Source organism: Erpetoichthys calabaricus, chromosome 4, assembly GCF_900747795.2.
Source record: "Erpetoichthys calabaricus chromosome 4, fErpCal1.3, whole genome shotgun sequence".
NCBI lineage: Eukaryota > Metazoa > Chordata > Cladistia > Polypteriformes > Polypteridae > Erpetoichthys > Erpetoichthys calabaricus.
The window spans coordinates 273,029,300-273,042,445 of record NC_041397.2 but is presented as its reverse complement, the minus strand read 5'-3'; the positions used below and the strand labels follow the sequence as shown (position 1 = coordinate 273,042,445).

General features: G+C 39.1%; 1 protein-coding gene across 4 annotated transcripts in view; it reads right to left on the bottom strand.

The window, feature by feature from the left end:
* The window catches only part of wwc3 (WWC family member 3), a 256,278-nt gene that overhangs the window by 53,373 nt on the left and 189,759 nt on the right, over window positions 1-13,146 (bottom strand). For all 4 annotated transcript variants that reach the window (XM_028800807.2, XM_051926805.1, XM_028800809.2 and 1 more), the window contains exons 9-10: window positions 7,074-7,322; window positions 3,736-3,825 (exon numbers count right to left, since the gene is read on the bottom strand). In XM_028800807.2, coding sequence (XP_028656640.2) covers window positions 3,736-3,825; window positions 7,074-7,322 — 339 coding nt within the window. The remainder of the gene's footprint in view (window positions 1-3,735; window positions 3,826-7,073; window positions 7,323-13,146) is intronic.

The window sequence follows — 13,146 nt, the reverse complement described above, 5'->3', positions numbered from 1 at the left end:
TGACCTGCTGTATACACAGAGCAGGCCTTCTTTTTGAAAATGCAATGGTCTTCTAATGTACAGAACAGACTTTTGTGGATGTTCTATCAGTTCACCGTGATCTGTTCAAAGCTGTAGTCTGTGGGGTAACACTAACACAGGGGATGTCAGATGCCTGAATAAACTGATCAGGGAGCCCACCTGTGTTATAGGACTGACCATGAACTAACTGGAGGCAGTGGCATAATGAGAAATCTAGACCTTTCATGGCTGATACTGCATTGCAGTAAAGTGCCTTTAGTTGGTCTTTATTTGAAAACAGCAGTGTCAGATCAGGGGGAGAATAAAACTGAATAAAAAAAAAATGCTAACCTTTACAAGTACCATACATTTACACCGTCTGTTACAGACTCAAATCAAATGTATGTTTTTATTGTATAATAGTAACAATAAAAGTGTCTCACTACTCAAAACGTTTATTTTGGTACGTGGCAAGGCTGGAACCCGCGGCCTCTTGATTATGAGTCAGCAGTTCTTACCACTGTACTACCAAAGCAGTCTGAAGTACACCAACCCAATATCTTTTTCTTCGGTTATAGTCTTGAATAAAAGTGCACTTGTTTTGTTATACTTGTACCTTTCGTGAAAGTGCTTATTTGATATTTGGACTTCTGTCTTCACACATTATACACTTCATGTCAAAATTTTGTCATTAGCACTAAAACATGAAAAAAGTTTGTCTTTTAGGTATGTGTTCAACATTTCTGTCGTACTACACTTACATAGATCTTTGTAGACACGGGACATGTGTGTCAAATAACGATATCTTATTTACTCTGTTCAGCTCTAGGTACCTGACACCCAGATAAACAAGGCTTGAGCTGGGAGAGGTTTTCAATGTTTCTGTGGCAGTGGGAGGGAAGGGATAGTAGGCTGCTTGTGCTTATTGACACATTTACAACACAAAAGACGCTGACGGAGAGGTGCGAACGGATTTAAGGTGGGCCGGGATTACAAGTTTTTTTGTAGGGTTTGGTAATTCTTGTGTTAACAGGTGGAGGCCACTGAGCACATGTGAGAGACGTGAAAGGGTCTGGATAAGCCGTGGAGAATGTTATGCTGCCTGTAACATCATTCAGCATGAGCAGTTTGGTGGTGGGTCAGTGATGGTCTGGGGAGGCATATCCATGGAGGGATGCACAGATCTCTACAGGCTAGACAATGGAACCTGGATGCCATTAGGTATCGGGATGAAATCCTTGGCCTGTCAGACCCTGTGCTGGTGCAGTGGGTCCTGGGTTCATCATGGTGCACAACAATGAATACCTGGCCTCCTGGTTAACTCACTAAGTCTGTTTATAATTTTGCATATTTTTGGCAAGAGATCCAGTTTGACATAACTAAGTCCTGATGTTTCGACAAAAATGAATTCATTCAATAATTATTCATTATAACTATTTGGTTTCTTTAAATCATGATTACAATAGCTGGATTCTATGTTTGGCATTAGAAGAAACTGTGCAGCAACCGACCCTAGATGGGGGGGCTGGTCCGTTGTTTATACTCTTATATATGGGGATATTTTAGAGCTGCCAATAAACCTGACGAACATGTTTATTGGGAAGGAAACCCCATACCCCCTAATTCCACTGAGCAACTGTGCTAACACCCTACTCCCCCCCATACCATTATATAAAATAAAGAAAACTCCTTTTAAACCAAGTATACAGTGCCTATAAAAGAGTATTGTCTCCTTGGATGTTTTCACATTTTATTGTAATACAACATTGACTCATAGTGGATTTCATTTGGCTCTTTTGACACTGACCAACAGCAACAGAAACATTCTTCAAGTCAAAGTGGTCTAAATTAATTATAAATATCAAACTCAAAATAACTGATCACATAAGTGTTCACCCCTTTAATATAACACCCCTAAATCAACACTGGTGCAGCCATCAGGTTTTAGAAATCACATATTTAGTTCAAAGGAGATCACCTACATGTGGTTTCAATTGACTGTTGTATAAATTTCCTTTACTTGGAAGGTCCAACATGTGGTGAGTCAGTATTGTGGCCTAACCTACACAATAAAGATTCCGTGAAAAGGTGATTGGAAAGCAAAAGTTCTTGGGGTGGACACAAGAAAGCGTCCAAGCCACCAAATATGCCCTAGAGTCCAGTTAAGTCAGTCATTATGAAATGGAAAGAGTATGACAGAGCTATAAATCTGCCTATACCAGAACAAGCTGAGTGAGGGAGGTCACCAAGAGACCTATGAGAATACTGAAGGAGTTACAAGTTACAGTGGTTTAAAATGAAGAGCCTGCACATGCAACAACTGTAGCTCAGGTGCTTTACCAGTCATACCTGTATAGTAGAGTTGCAAACAGAAAAAAATGCACATGAAATCTGGATTAAAGTTTGCCAGAAGGGACATGGAGGACTCAGAATTTAAGTGAAAGAATGTGCTATTGTCTAATGAGATGAAAATGTATCTTTTTTCTTTTTCTTTTTTTTTTTATCAGTAACACACCATTCCCACTGTGAAGCCTAGTGGTGGTAGCATCATGCTGTGGAGATGCTTCTTTGCAGAAGGCACTGGAAAGTTTGTGAGGGTGGAGGTTTGAAATAAAAGCAGTAAAACACAGGGAAATTCTGGAAGAAAACTTGTTGCAGTCTGCAAGAAATTTGTGCCTTTGGAGAAGGTTCGTTTTTCAGCAAGATGACAACCCCAAGCATAAAGCCAATGCTATACAGGAATGCCTTAAAAATACAATGTTAATGTCATGGATTGGCCGAATCAAAGTCCACATGTCAATCCAACTGATAATTTGTTGTCATCTCCATGCAACCTAACAGAGCTTGAGCAGTTTTGCAAAGACAAATGGGGGAAAACTGCAGTGTCTAGAAATCTGATTGAGACCTGTGCAAACAAACTTAAGGCTGTCATGGCTGCCAAGGTTGTATCTACTAAATGCTGACTTGAAGGAGGTGAATACTTATGAGATCAAATATTTTGCATCTTTAAAATTCAAACCTGTAGACACACCTATTTTTAATATCTTTAAAATATTTTAAAAGCAACATCTGCAAATGCATCTTGTAGTGTTACATGCTCTAATCATTGAGTTTTTTTGTGTGTCTAATTTGATATACTCTATTTAACAATTGAATACAAACTAGGGAAGAACATAAGTATATGTAAGTAATAATTTAAAGACACTTAAGTCAACATATTTAGTTACAGTGAACAAAGAGGACAAATTTTACTTGTCGTTCCCTATAAACAATTTTCACCTTGGGAAAGCAAAACTGTACTATTATGCATAGTATACAACTTCCATCATTAAACAGAAAAGGATAATGATATAACATTGTCAAACCCTTTCTACTGTAGAAAGCTGATTCTGTTCATCTGGACATGTTTTTTTCCAAGGGAGATACATTACATCACTCATCCAAGTGACTTCCTCAGTCTTGGAGACTGGAGACTGAGGAAGTCACTTGGATGAGTGATGTAACGTATCTCCCTTAGAAAAAAACGATGTCCAGATGAACAAAATCAACTTTCTAGAATTTCCTTACCTGGATTATTGAGCATGCATCGAGACATTGTCAAACCCTCTTTGTTGAAATAAGTAAGAAAAGAAATCTTCATTCAAAATAAAATATACAAGATAAAATGTAAGAGTAGAATATCAACAGACCATATGATTGTGCCCCTGTACTGTGCACAAATGCTGCAGTGCTCACCTTTTTAGCTGTGAGTGAAGATACGTTGTTATCCGAGTAGCTTCTTCCAGCTGCCTCAGAAGCACATTTTTCTTTTCTTGTTGAAGGATTCTAGAGAAGATATGTTTTTACACAGATTTATTCTGAATCTTATTTATTATCTATACTATACATAATAGAAGCCATGTGGACAAAGATCACGTAAAGAAAGGAGGGCTTCCCATCCATACCTTGTATGGTAGGGCAAATACCTAAACAGAAACACATATAAGTGGTGATCAGGATGAAAACCATTGCTAAAAAATGAAAATCTACTAAAGCTAACTTAGATATTCTGAAGTACAAAAATTCCCTTGTGTGGATATGACAAGAAATGCCACACAGGAGACATGGCACTTAGGGGACTGTGTAGGCAGATTGGTCCTACAGTATACCATATACAAGGTCATAGAGACTACAGGATTAGACCTTAGCATTCGGAATCTGTGTAAATGTGGCCAGAGGGCCAGTACATATCACTTGTCTCTATGTTCTACAGACAAGAGCAGAGACATCCAATATATTTTACAGGGAAAGAACATGCAGATTTCTTGCTCCATCAATTTATTTACTACTCCATTTAGTCGAATTCAGATGCTTCCTTTAAATAAACAAAAAAATAAATTTTAGATGGGTCAGCTATGAACATGTATTTTTACATCAGCCAAATTAAGGCTATTGACAGAATACTTCAGGAGTGAATAGAACAAGTTAAAGTTACCTTTTATTTTATTTAGTGCCTTTCACGAAGGCTACCATTCCAGAAGCCCATAAAATTGCAGTGCAATGTAAATTTTTGAACTGCTGCTAGCTTGTTCTAAAGAAAGATGAATGTTTAACCCACATGTGCACAGATCATCTAATAGTTGCCTGCAGTCTCCCCAGATAGTATGAAAGATGCCCAGTATAATGCTCTGAGGTGTAATGCCTCCCCAGTTTTGAGGAGACTAGAACTGTAAAGGCGTCAGCAGACTGCATTTAGAAAATCATTTGTCTGGAGAAAGACTGATTAAAAAGACTGATCTAGATCATGGTTTACTCTTCTGCACTGCAGAAGAAGTCATCCATCTGAAGCGAAGTATGTTTAGGCCTGGCCAGTATTTACTCTAGATGGGAGAACATCCATCCATCCATCCATTTTCCAACCCGCTGAATCCGACCACAGGGTCACGGAGGTCTGCTGGAGCCAATCCCAGCCAACACAGGGCACAAGGCAGGAACCAATCCTGGGCAGGGTGCCAACCCACCGCAAGTTGGGAGAACATCTAGGAAAGATTTGGGTTACTGCTGGAAGATGTGTTGGTGAAGCCACCAGGGGGTGTTTAGCCTGTGGTCTGTGTGTGGACCCTAATTCCTCAGTGCAATTACAGGGACAATGTGCAGTAAAAACTGGGCCCTCCCTCAGATGAGATGTAAGACTGATGTCCTGACTCTCTGAGGTCATAAAAGATCAAAAAAGTGTACAGTGTATCACAATGGCCTGGCTATACTACTCACCAGAGCCCAGTCATTCTGGCTCCCTAATCATCTGCTATCTCAGTTTGAGTACTTATCCCTCTTATCCCTTCACCGCGTAATATCTAGTGTTTGGTGAGTGTACTGGTGCAAAAATGGCCGTTGTTGCAGCATACAGGTGGATGCCACAGGTGATTGTTAAAGCTGTTCCCCACTGCCCATGTATAATGCTTTGAGTAGGTTAGAAAAGGGTTATATAAATATGATTAATTAAGATAAATATTAAAAATTTTAATTCAAAATGGCTATGATATTAGGCATTAAATTTCTTGCCAAAATACATCCATCCATCCATCCATTTTCCAACCCGCTGAATCCGAACACAGGGTCACGGGGGTCTGCTGGAGCCAATCCCAGCCAACACAGGGCACAAGGCAGGGAACCAATCCTGGGCAGGGTGCCAACCCACCGCAGTGCCAAAATACAATAAGAGTTTAATATTCTGCATTTAAAAAGGAACATGAACAAAGGAAACAATGCACATTGAGGTGTGGACCAAAATATAACTTAAGAATTGCAGCTTATTTTAATGATTAAATGATTTTCTTTTACAGCATATTATATAAAAATATTATAAAGAATCAATAAGACAAAAGAATGTATAAAATGTTTTTTTTTCTATTTGTAAATTTTATGTTGATTATCATGTTTTTTATTTTGTTCATGTTTAGTTTTTCTAGTTGTGCTAGCCACCTTTTGATAAACTTTGTTTGCAGGCAGTGTGGTACAGTGACTATGGCATCAGACTCAGACCACAAGGCTGTGACTTAAACCCCACTGGTGAGTCAGTCTGTAGGTCTGGTAGTGCTTAGATAGATAGATAGATTTGATTATTGAAAGTCACGATATGAAGTAAGAGTAGTCTGTTTATTTCTTAAATGGAAAAAGGCTGATTTCCCAGCCTGCTTCTGAAAGGACCAAAGGGTTAAATAACCAAGAGACTTTATTCACGTAACAAGTTCAGAATACTCTCATGGGAATTTTCCCCATAAAGTGAGAGAAAAAAAAAAGTAAAAAAAGATACCAGCTGACAGTAATCAGCAAAGGTCTCAATACACAGTACTGTGGCGTGCTGCTCACAAGATCAGCAAACTGGAACATTCTAAATGTTCTTCTGAACAGCTAGCACGCACTCAAATAACGTCTTATACAAAATAATCAAAATGTTGGCTATATAAGGATGTTTCAGTAAAAAATAAATAAATACATAAATAAATAACCAACATAGCCATCCTTATATTTCCTAACCTGCATATGTAAGTCCTGAAAGGAGACTGCTGTTTTCAATATCTATTTGTGAAAGCTACAGTTAAGGTCATAGGCCAAAAAGGATAGTCTGATCTGTGTTTCTTTCAAAAAGCTCTAAAGATGGGAAAATGAACAATTTTGTTGTTATTAACTAAATGCAACAAAAAATGGGACTCCTATGAGAAGCTGAATGCCTTGGTTACTAAATGATGCCAATGCTGATACTAATATATAGTGTATGTGCAAGATAATGCATTAAAGCCCTGACAGAGTAAGTTGAGAGAACAATTAACACCAGGATTGTACATTTCTCCATTTCTTCAGCCAAGACACATGATAATTTTCCTGCAACTTACAACCTTTATCTTTTGAGATAATTATTGTATCATGTAAGCATAAGATAATAAGTTAAAGTTGTCAGATAGCAAGCCAGGGCACATGAGAACATAAGCCATGCTTATATTAGCTGTACATTTGCCCTACTGTTCATCAATATTTGGTGTGCTTGACTTACAATGTCATTCTCATGGCTTATTTAATTTCTAAATATATCAGACCTTTCATTGGTTCCTTGAGGGGTTGTACTGTATGCCTTCTGAATCTCCTCCTCCAACTTCTTCTTTTGGACTTCTAAGCGCAGCTTTTCTTCTGTGGATCGTTGCTGCTGACTCATCAATGTTAGCTCTTGCAACAAAGCTTCCTTCTCTCTCAGAAGCTGCAAGCGGTCTCGGTCCCGGTCTACTTCAGCTTTGCCAGGCCAGCCCTCATTGTCCAGTTGGGCCAGCTGAAGCTGGATACTGGAGACTCTGCAAAAGACGGACACTGAGATGTATAAACTCCTCACAAAGAAGATGTTGGCAGTTCTAAATTGGCCCCCATGTACTGTAAGTGTGAGTGTGTTAATGAGCAGGTCCTTTAATGGTCTCACACCATGTCAGTGACTGTTTCCTCCTTTAAACTCACTGCTGCTGGGATAGGCTCCAGTCCAATGTAACTCTAAACTGATTTAAGTAGGTCTGAGAATGTATCATTTATTTGTTTAACTGACTGATGTGTGACCATGTTAACAGCCTATTTAAGAAAAGGCTGTATAAAGAATTAAATCCTGAAACTCTGTGGCTTTCCCTCCTCATCTAAAATAACGTCAAGGACACTTAAGCTAAAAATAAAACAGTGAAAAATAATATATAATTCTTTTAAGAATAAACACAAAAGGAAGGAATAAACAATGAAAGAACAGTTAACTGCATAGATTTAAAAACACTGCTTACCAGGCTATGTGGCTCATCTACTTGCCCACCAATCAATTAATACAAATCACTTCCTCTCTCTCCTTTACCATTCTATTGCTCCTGTCAATAAACTCAAGTCTCAACTCACCTCCTGTCTCTAGAATCAGCCGTTGCTCTGGCTTAAAGCACTTAAGTTAATTCTTGGCAAGCCACAGAGTCAGTGGCTCTTCTTCAGCTACAGAGACACCAAAATAGGACTCCCACTATTTGAGTCCTGTGTCCCTGTGCTCGCAGAGTCACTTTTGGGATTCGGTGGCTTTTCTTTAGCTAAAGAGACACTAAGATAGGACTCCCAACTAGTAGCTTTCGGAGTCGCTGCATCCATAATCTTTCATCACCCCTTGATAGATAGGGTCTCCAAAGCAGCTCCTCAGTTGTCCACTCCATTATGGAGTAACACAGTTCTGTCTCCTCCCACTTCAGATTGTGTGTTTTCTCTGAGCCAGAAGGTCTCTTATCATCCTGTGGTTCCTTCCCTATAAGAAGGAACCCTTCTCTGCCATAACACAGGAAATCTTTCCATCATTGACATCTCCCCCTTTGCCCATCTCTCACCTTAAGCAGAGAATATGGAGTCCAAGGCACATGTTGGGCTGCCTGTCCTCTAGTGTTCTGAGGAAACAGGTTCTACGTAGGCTGACACTGTCTCCTACACAGTTGTCTCTGCCCATGTATAAGAGGAACAATTGTCCTCTTTGAGCATCCTGCCCGTTTCCCATACTAGCACCCCCAGTTGCTCTTTCCCTACCAGTGTGGGCCTACCCCGAGGTCTCTTGCAGAACTTACCTGTACCAACTTGTCTAAAAGTTGTGAATACCTAGTATTAATGGCAATACATGCATGTATTTTCAAAGGTGTTTAGCTTTTTTCTGATTGAGGGAGGATTTTGTATTGAAGCACTGAAAAATATAAGAGAGGTACATTCAGAAAGGATATCTCAGCTTAAAACAAGTGAGTAGGAAAGTCTATGTAATGCTGCTCTGCCATACTCCATTGAAATACACACAGCTCATCCTTTAGTGACCTGATATTTCCCTGATGACACTTGAGAGGGCAGGAAACAAGGTGTTAACTGAAATCACCATTTTATCCTGTCATCTCATTGACTTAAGAATTTAGCTAACATACAGGAAAGTGAAAGGTCTGAACAAAACTCAGGAAATTACAGGCAGATAATACCGGAGTCTCCACCAAACAGTGCAAGAAAGACACCATAAATCACAGTGTATGGCACAAGTGTGATCTTTTAAACCACTCTATCCTAAGTAAATTACAGACTTTCTATCCTGTTAGAGACTCAATGAACTAACACCAAGCGCAACCAATTAAGAACTCAATCTACTTAATACCTGTAGGTTCAGCGAGAACCCATTTTTGATTCAGTTTCAACCCTCTTAATTACACCAGCACCCTCAAAAGTGGGATCAAGGAGGCCTGTACTTTTTATACTCCATTATGAACAACTAAGGAAGGACACCTTATACTTTAAAGACAGAGACTGATTATTAGTCAGAGCAAGAGGAACTAACACGGAACATGTACAGCAACTGAAAAACAAAGACCAACAATATAAGTAGCAGCAACAGATACTAGGAATCCTTGGCACAAAGTGAAGTGCTTAGCCAGGAGACTCAAGGTTTTAGAATCTGATTCAGGGAGATTGTAAGGACATTAATAAAGTGCATAAGCATGTTGAGACAATTAAACCCAGATTGATTGTTTAGACAATTAAGCTATCTTTTTTGTTTTCTCCAAATTATGGCTGAATTTTCATCATTGCTGGGTGGCATGTTGCAGGATGTTTTAGCCTTCTAGCAAATATATAAATCTGAGAAAAAATTACATATATCCCTAGCATCAAGATTGGGTAGCTTCCATAAGCACCCTCAAAAGTGGGCTCAAGAAGGCCTGTACTTTTTACACTCTATTTCCAGTGATTTTTACTTGCAGACTTTAATTACATTATCTTAATGAGTCACGAGCAGTCTTGCCGCACTTCATGACCACCAGTTGTGTAGTCTGACACACCCAGTCACTCAGTCCAATCAGTCTGTGACTCGTCCCAATAAAAAAATCAAACAGGTTTGATTTTGTCCTAAGTCATGGTGTGGTCATAGTATGTGTGAGTTCCAGCACTCAGCTGGAAGTACAATGTACAGTGGTGTGAAAAACTATTTGCCCCCTTCCTGATTTCTTATTCTTTTGCATGTTTGTCACACAAAATGTTTCTGATCATCAAACACATTTAACCATTAGTCAAATATAACACAAGTAAACACAAAATGCAGTTTTTAAATGATGGTTTTTATTATTTAGGGAGAAAAAAAATCCAAACCTACATGACCCGGTGTGAAAAAGTAATTGCCCCCTTGTTAAAAAATAACCTAACTGTGGTGTATCACAACTGAGTTCAATTTCCGTAGCCACCCCCAGGCCTGATTACTGCCACACCTGTTTCAATCAAGAAATCACTTAAATAGGAGCTGCCTGACACAGAGAAGTAGACCAAAAGCACCTCAAAAGCTAGACATCATGCCAAGATCCAAAGAAATTCAGGAACAAATGAGAACAGAAGTAATTGAGATCTATCAGTCTGGTAAAGGTTATAAAGCCATTTCTAAAGCTTTGGGACTCCAGCGAACCACAGTGAGAGCCATTATCCACAAATGGCAAAAACATGGAACAGTGGTGAACCTTCCCAGGAGTGGCCGGCCGACCAAAATTACCCCAAGAGCGCAGAGGCGACTCATCCGAGAGGTCACAAAAGACCCCAGGACAACGTCTAAAGAACTGCAGGCCTCACTTGCCTCAATTAAGGTCAGTGTTCAAGACTCCACCATAAGAAAGAGACTGGGCAAAAATGCCTGCATGGCAGATTTCCAAGACGCAAACCACTGTTAAGCAAAAAGAACATTAGGGCTCGTCTCAATTTTGCTAAGAAACATCTCAATGATTGCCAAGACTTTTGGGAAAATACCTTGTGGACTGATGAGACAAAAGTTGAACTTTTTGGAAGGCAAATGTCCCGTTACATCTGGCGTAAAAGGAACACAGCATTTCAGAAAAAGAACATCATACCAACAGTAAAATATGGTGGTGGTAGTGTGATGGTCTGGGGTTGTTTTGCTGCTTCAGGACCTGGAAGGCTTGCTGTGATAGATGGAACCATGAATTCTACTGTCTACCAAAAAATCCTGAAGGAGAATGTCCGGCCATCTGTTCGTCAACTCAAGCTGAAGCGATCTTGGGTGCTGCAACAGGACAATGACCCAAAACACACCAGCAAATCCACCTCTGAATGGCTGAAGAAAAACAAAATGAAGACTTTGGAGTGGCCTAGTCAAAGTCCTGACCTGAATCCAATTGAGATGCTATGGCATGACCTTAAAAAGGCGGTTCATGCTAGAAAACCCTCAAATAAAGCTGAATTACAACAATTTTGCAAAGATGAGTGGGCCAAAATTCCTCCGGAGCGCTGTAAAAGACTCATTGCAAGTTATCGCAAACGCTTGATTGCAGTTATTGCTGCTAAGGGTGGCCCAACCAGTTATTAGGTTCAGGGGGCAATTACTTTTTCACACAGGGCCATGTAGGTTTGGATTTTTTTTTCTCCCTAAATAATAAAAACCACCATTTACGAACTGCATTTTGTGTTTACTTCTGTTATATTTGACTAATGGTTAAATGTGTTTGATGATCAGAAACATTTTGTGTGACAAACATGCAAAAGAATAAGAAATCAGGAAGGGGGCAAATAGTTTTTCACACCACTGTATATAATACAGCTAATGAAACTAAGGAAGGCAGGGGTTTCAGATCTCACAAATAGAAGAGGAGCTTATCTGTCTGATGTCTCATGTTTTACATACCAAGACAGAAGGGGAGATTATGGCTAAACTTTCCGTACTTGTAAAGCATTTCAACAGCACTTGTTCTGTTAGGTAAAACATGTTATTTGCTGTCATAAAAAGGGGTGAGCTTGTAATAATTTGGAAAGCTGAAACTGTGCTGGAAGTCATCATGGAGTTGTGTGATTTGTCATGTCTTGCAATTTCTACTCATGTAAACTGACATAATCATGTGATGAGACCAACAACAGAAGTTGTCAACTTTGGCATCCTCTTCAACTAGATGTCATGTAATGTACCACCTGCATTTGTGACTGGATGTTTTTCCTCTGTTGTCTTGTCAAATCCATCTACTGTACATGAACATGCTGACACTCCCTGTTACATTATATTGCTTAGATTACAGGTGATGATCAGAAATACATATTGACGAGTCAACATTTGGGACATTGATACATTTTCTTGAGTTCAAATATGAAGGTAGTTCAAAAAATTAAAGTAAATTTGTGTACCTTAAGCACATCTGAAAATGCATGGTTGTTAAAACTTCATGTTTGGTTATGCCATTATAGGGTATGGTTTAACATTTATTGCCGCTTATGTCACTTTCAAAATGGCAAGAAACATGATCACAGCATGCAATTTTAATCAGATTAGAGTTGTTGTAGAAAGCCATTTGTCAGAAATAATCTTGGCTACAACACAAAGACGTAATTTTGCTGCACAATTACCTTAGGCACACTATGAACACTACTCAGAAATTGTTATAGGACTTTGCAAGGAAGTTGGTGGACCATCGATCCCACAGCCTGGACCTTACACCAAGTGACTTCTGTCTCTTTGGTGCATTGAAAAATAACTTGGCTTGTAAGTGACTTTGAATTTATAGTGCTGTATTGAACTTGTAATAAACTGGCTGGCTTTCATCTCACAGTTGGCCTAATGCCTGGACAAATATGGAGGTTGCATAGAAAATCAGTACTTTTGTTTCTAAGAATAAAAATTGTCAAAACAATTTTAGTTTGTGTCACATCTGTATTAGACATTTATAAAGATAATTCATTCAGGGTCAGAGGGTAAGTACATTTCTGTCTCTTCAATGTTATAATCATGAAATAACTCTAAAATGACACTTATAAGTTGCACTATATAAAGGAATTTGTCTTTTGGACCACACAGACAAGACCAAGCAAAGAAATTACGAGGCCTCAAGTACTACATAGTCCATTCCATACTAGCTCTGACACTAGCCTTAGCTCAGAATTGTGCTGCACCTCCCTAAAATCTATCTCAAAATATACACATTTGAATTATGTATGATTTTACTCATATATATCCATTTTTGACCCACTTATTTCAAACAATATTGGGGAAAAGGCAGAAAACAACCCAGGACTGGGCATCAGTAAATCACAGAGCATATGCAGTCGCAAAAGTCCAAACTAGAGTTGTCAATTAAAATGAACACAGCAGTGCTTTATACATTTTCT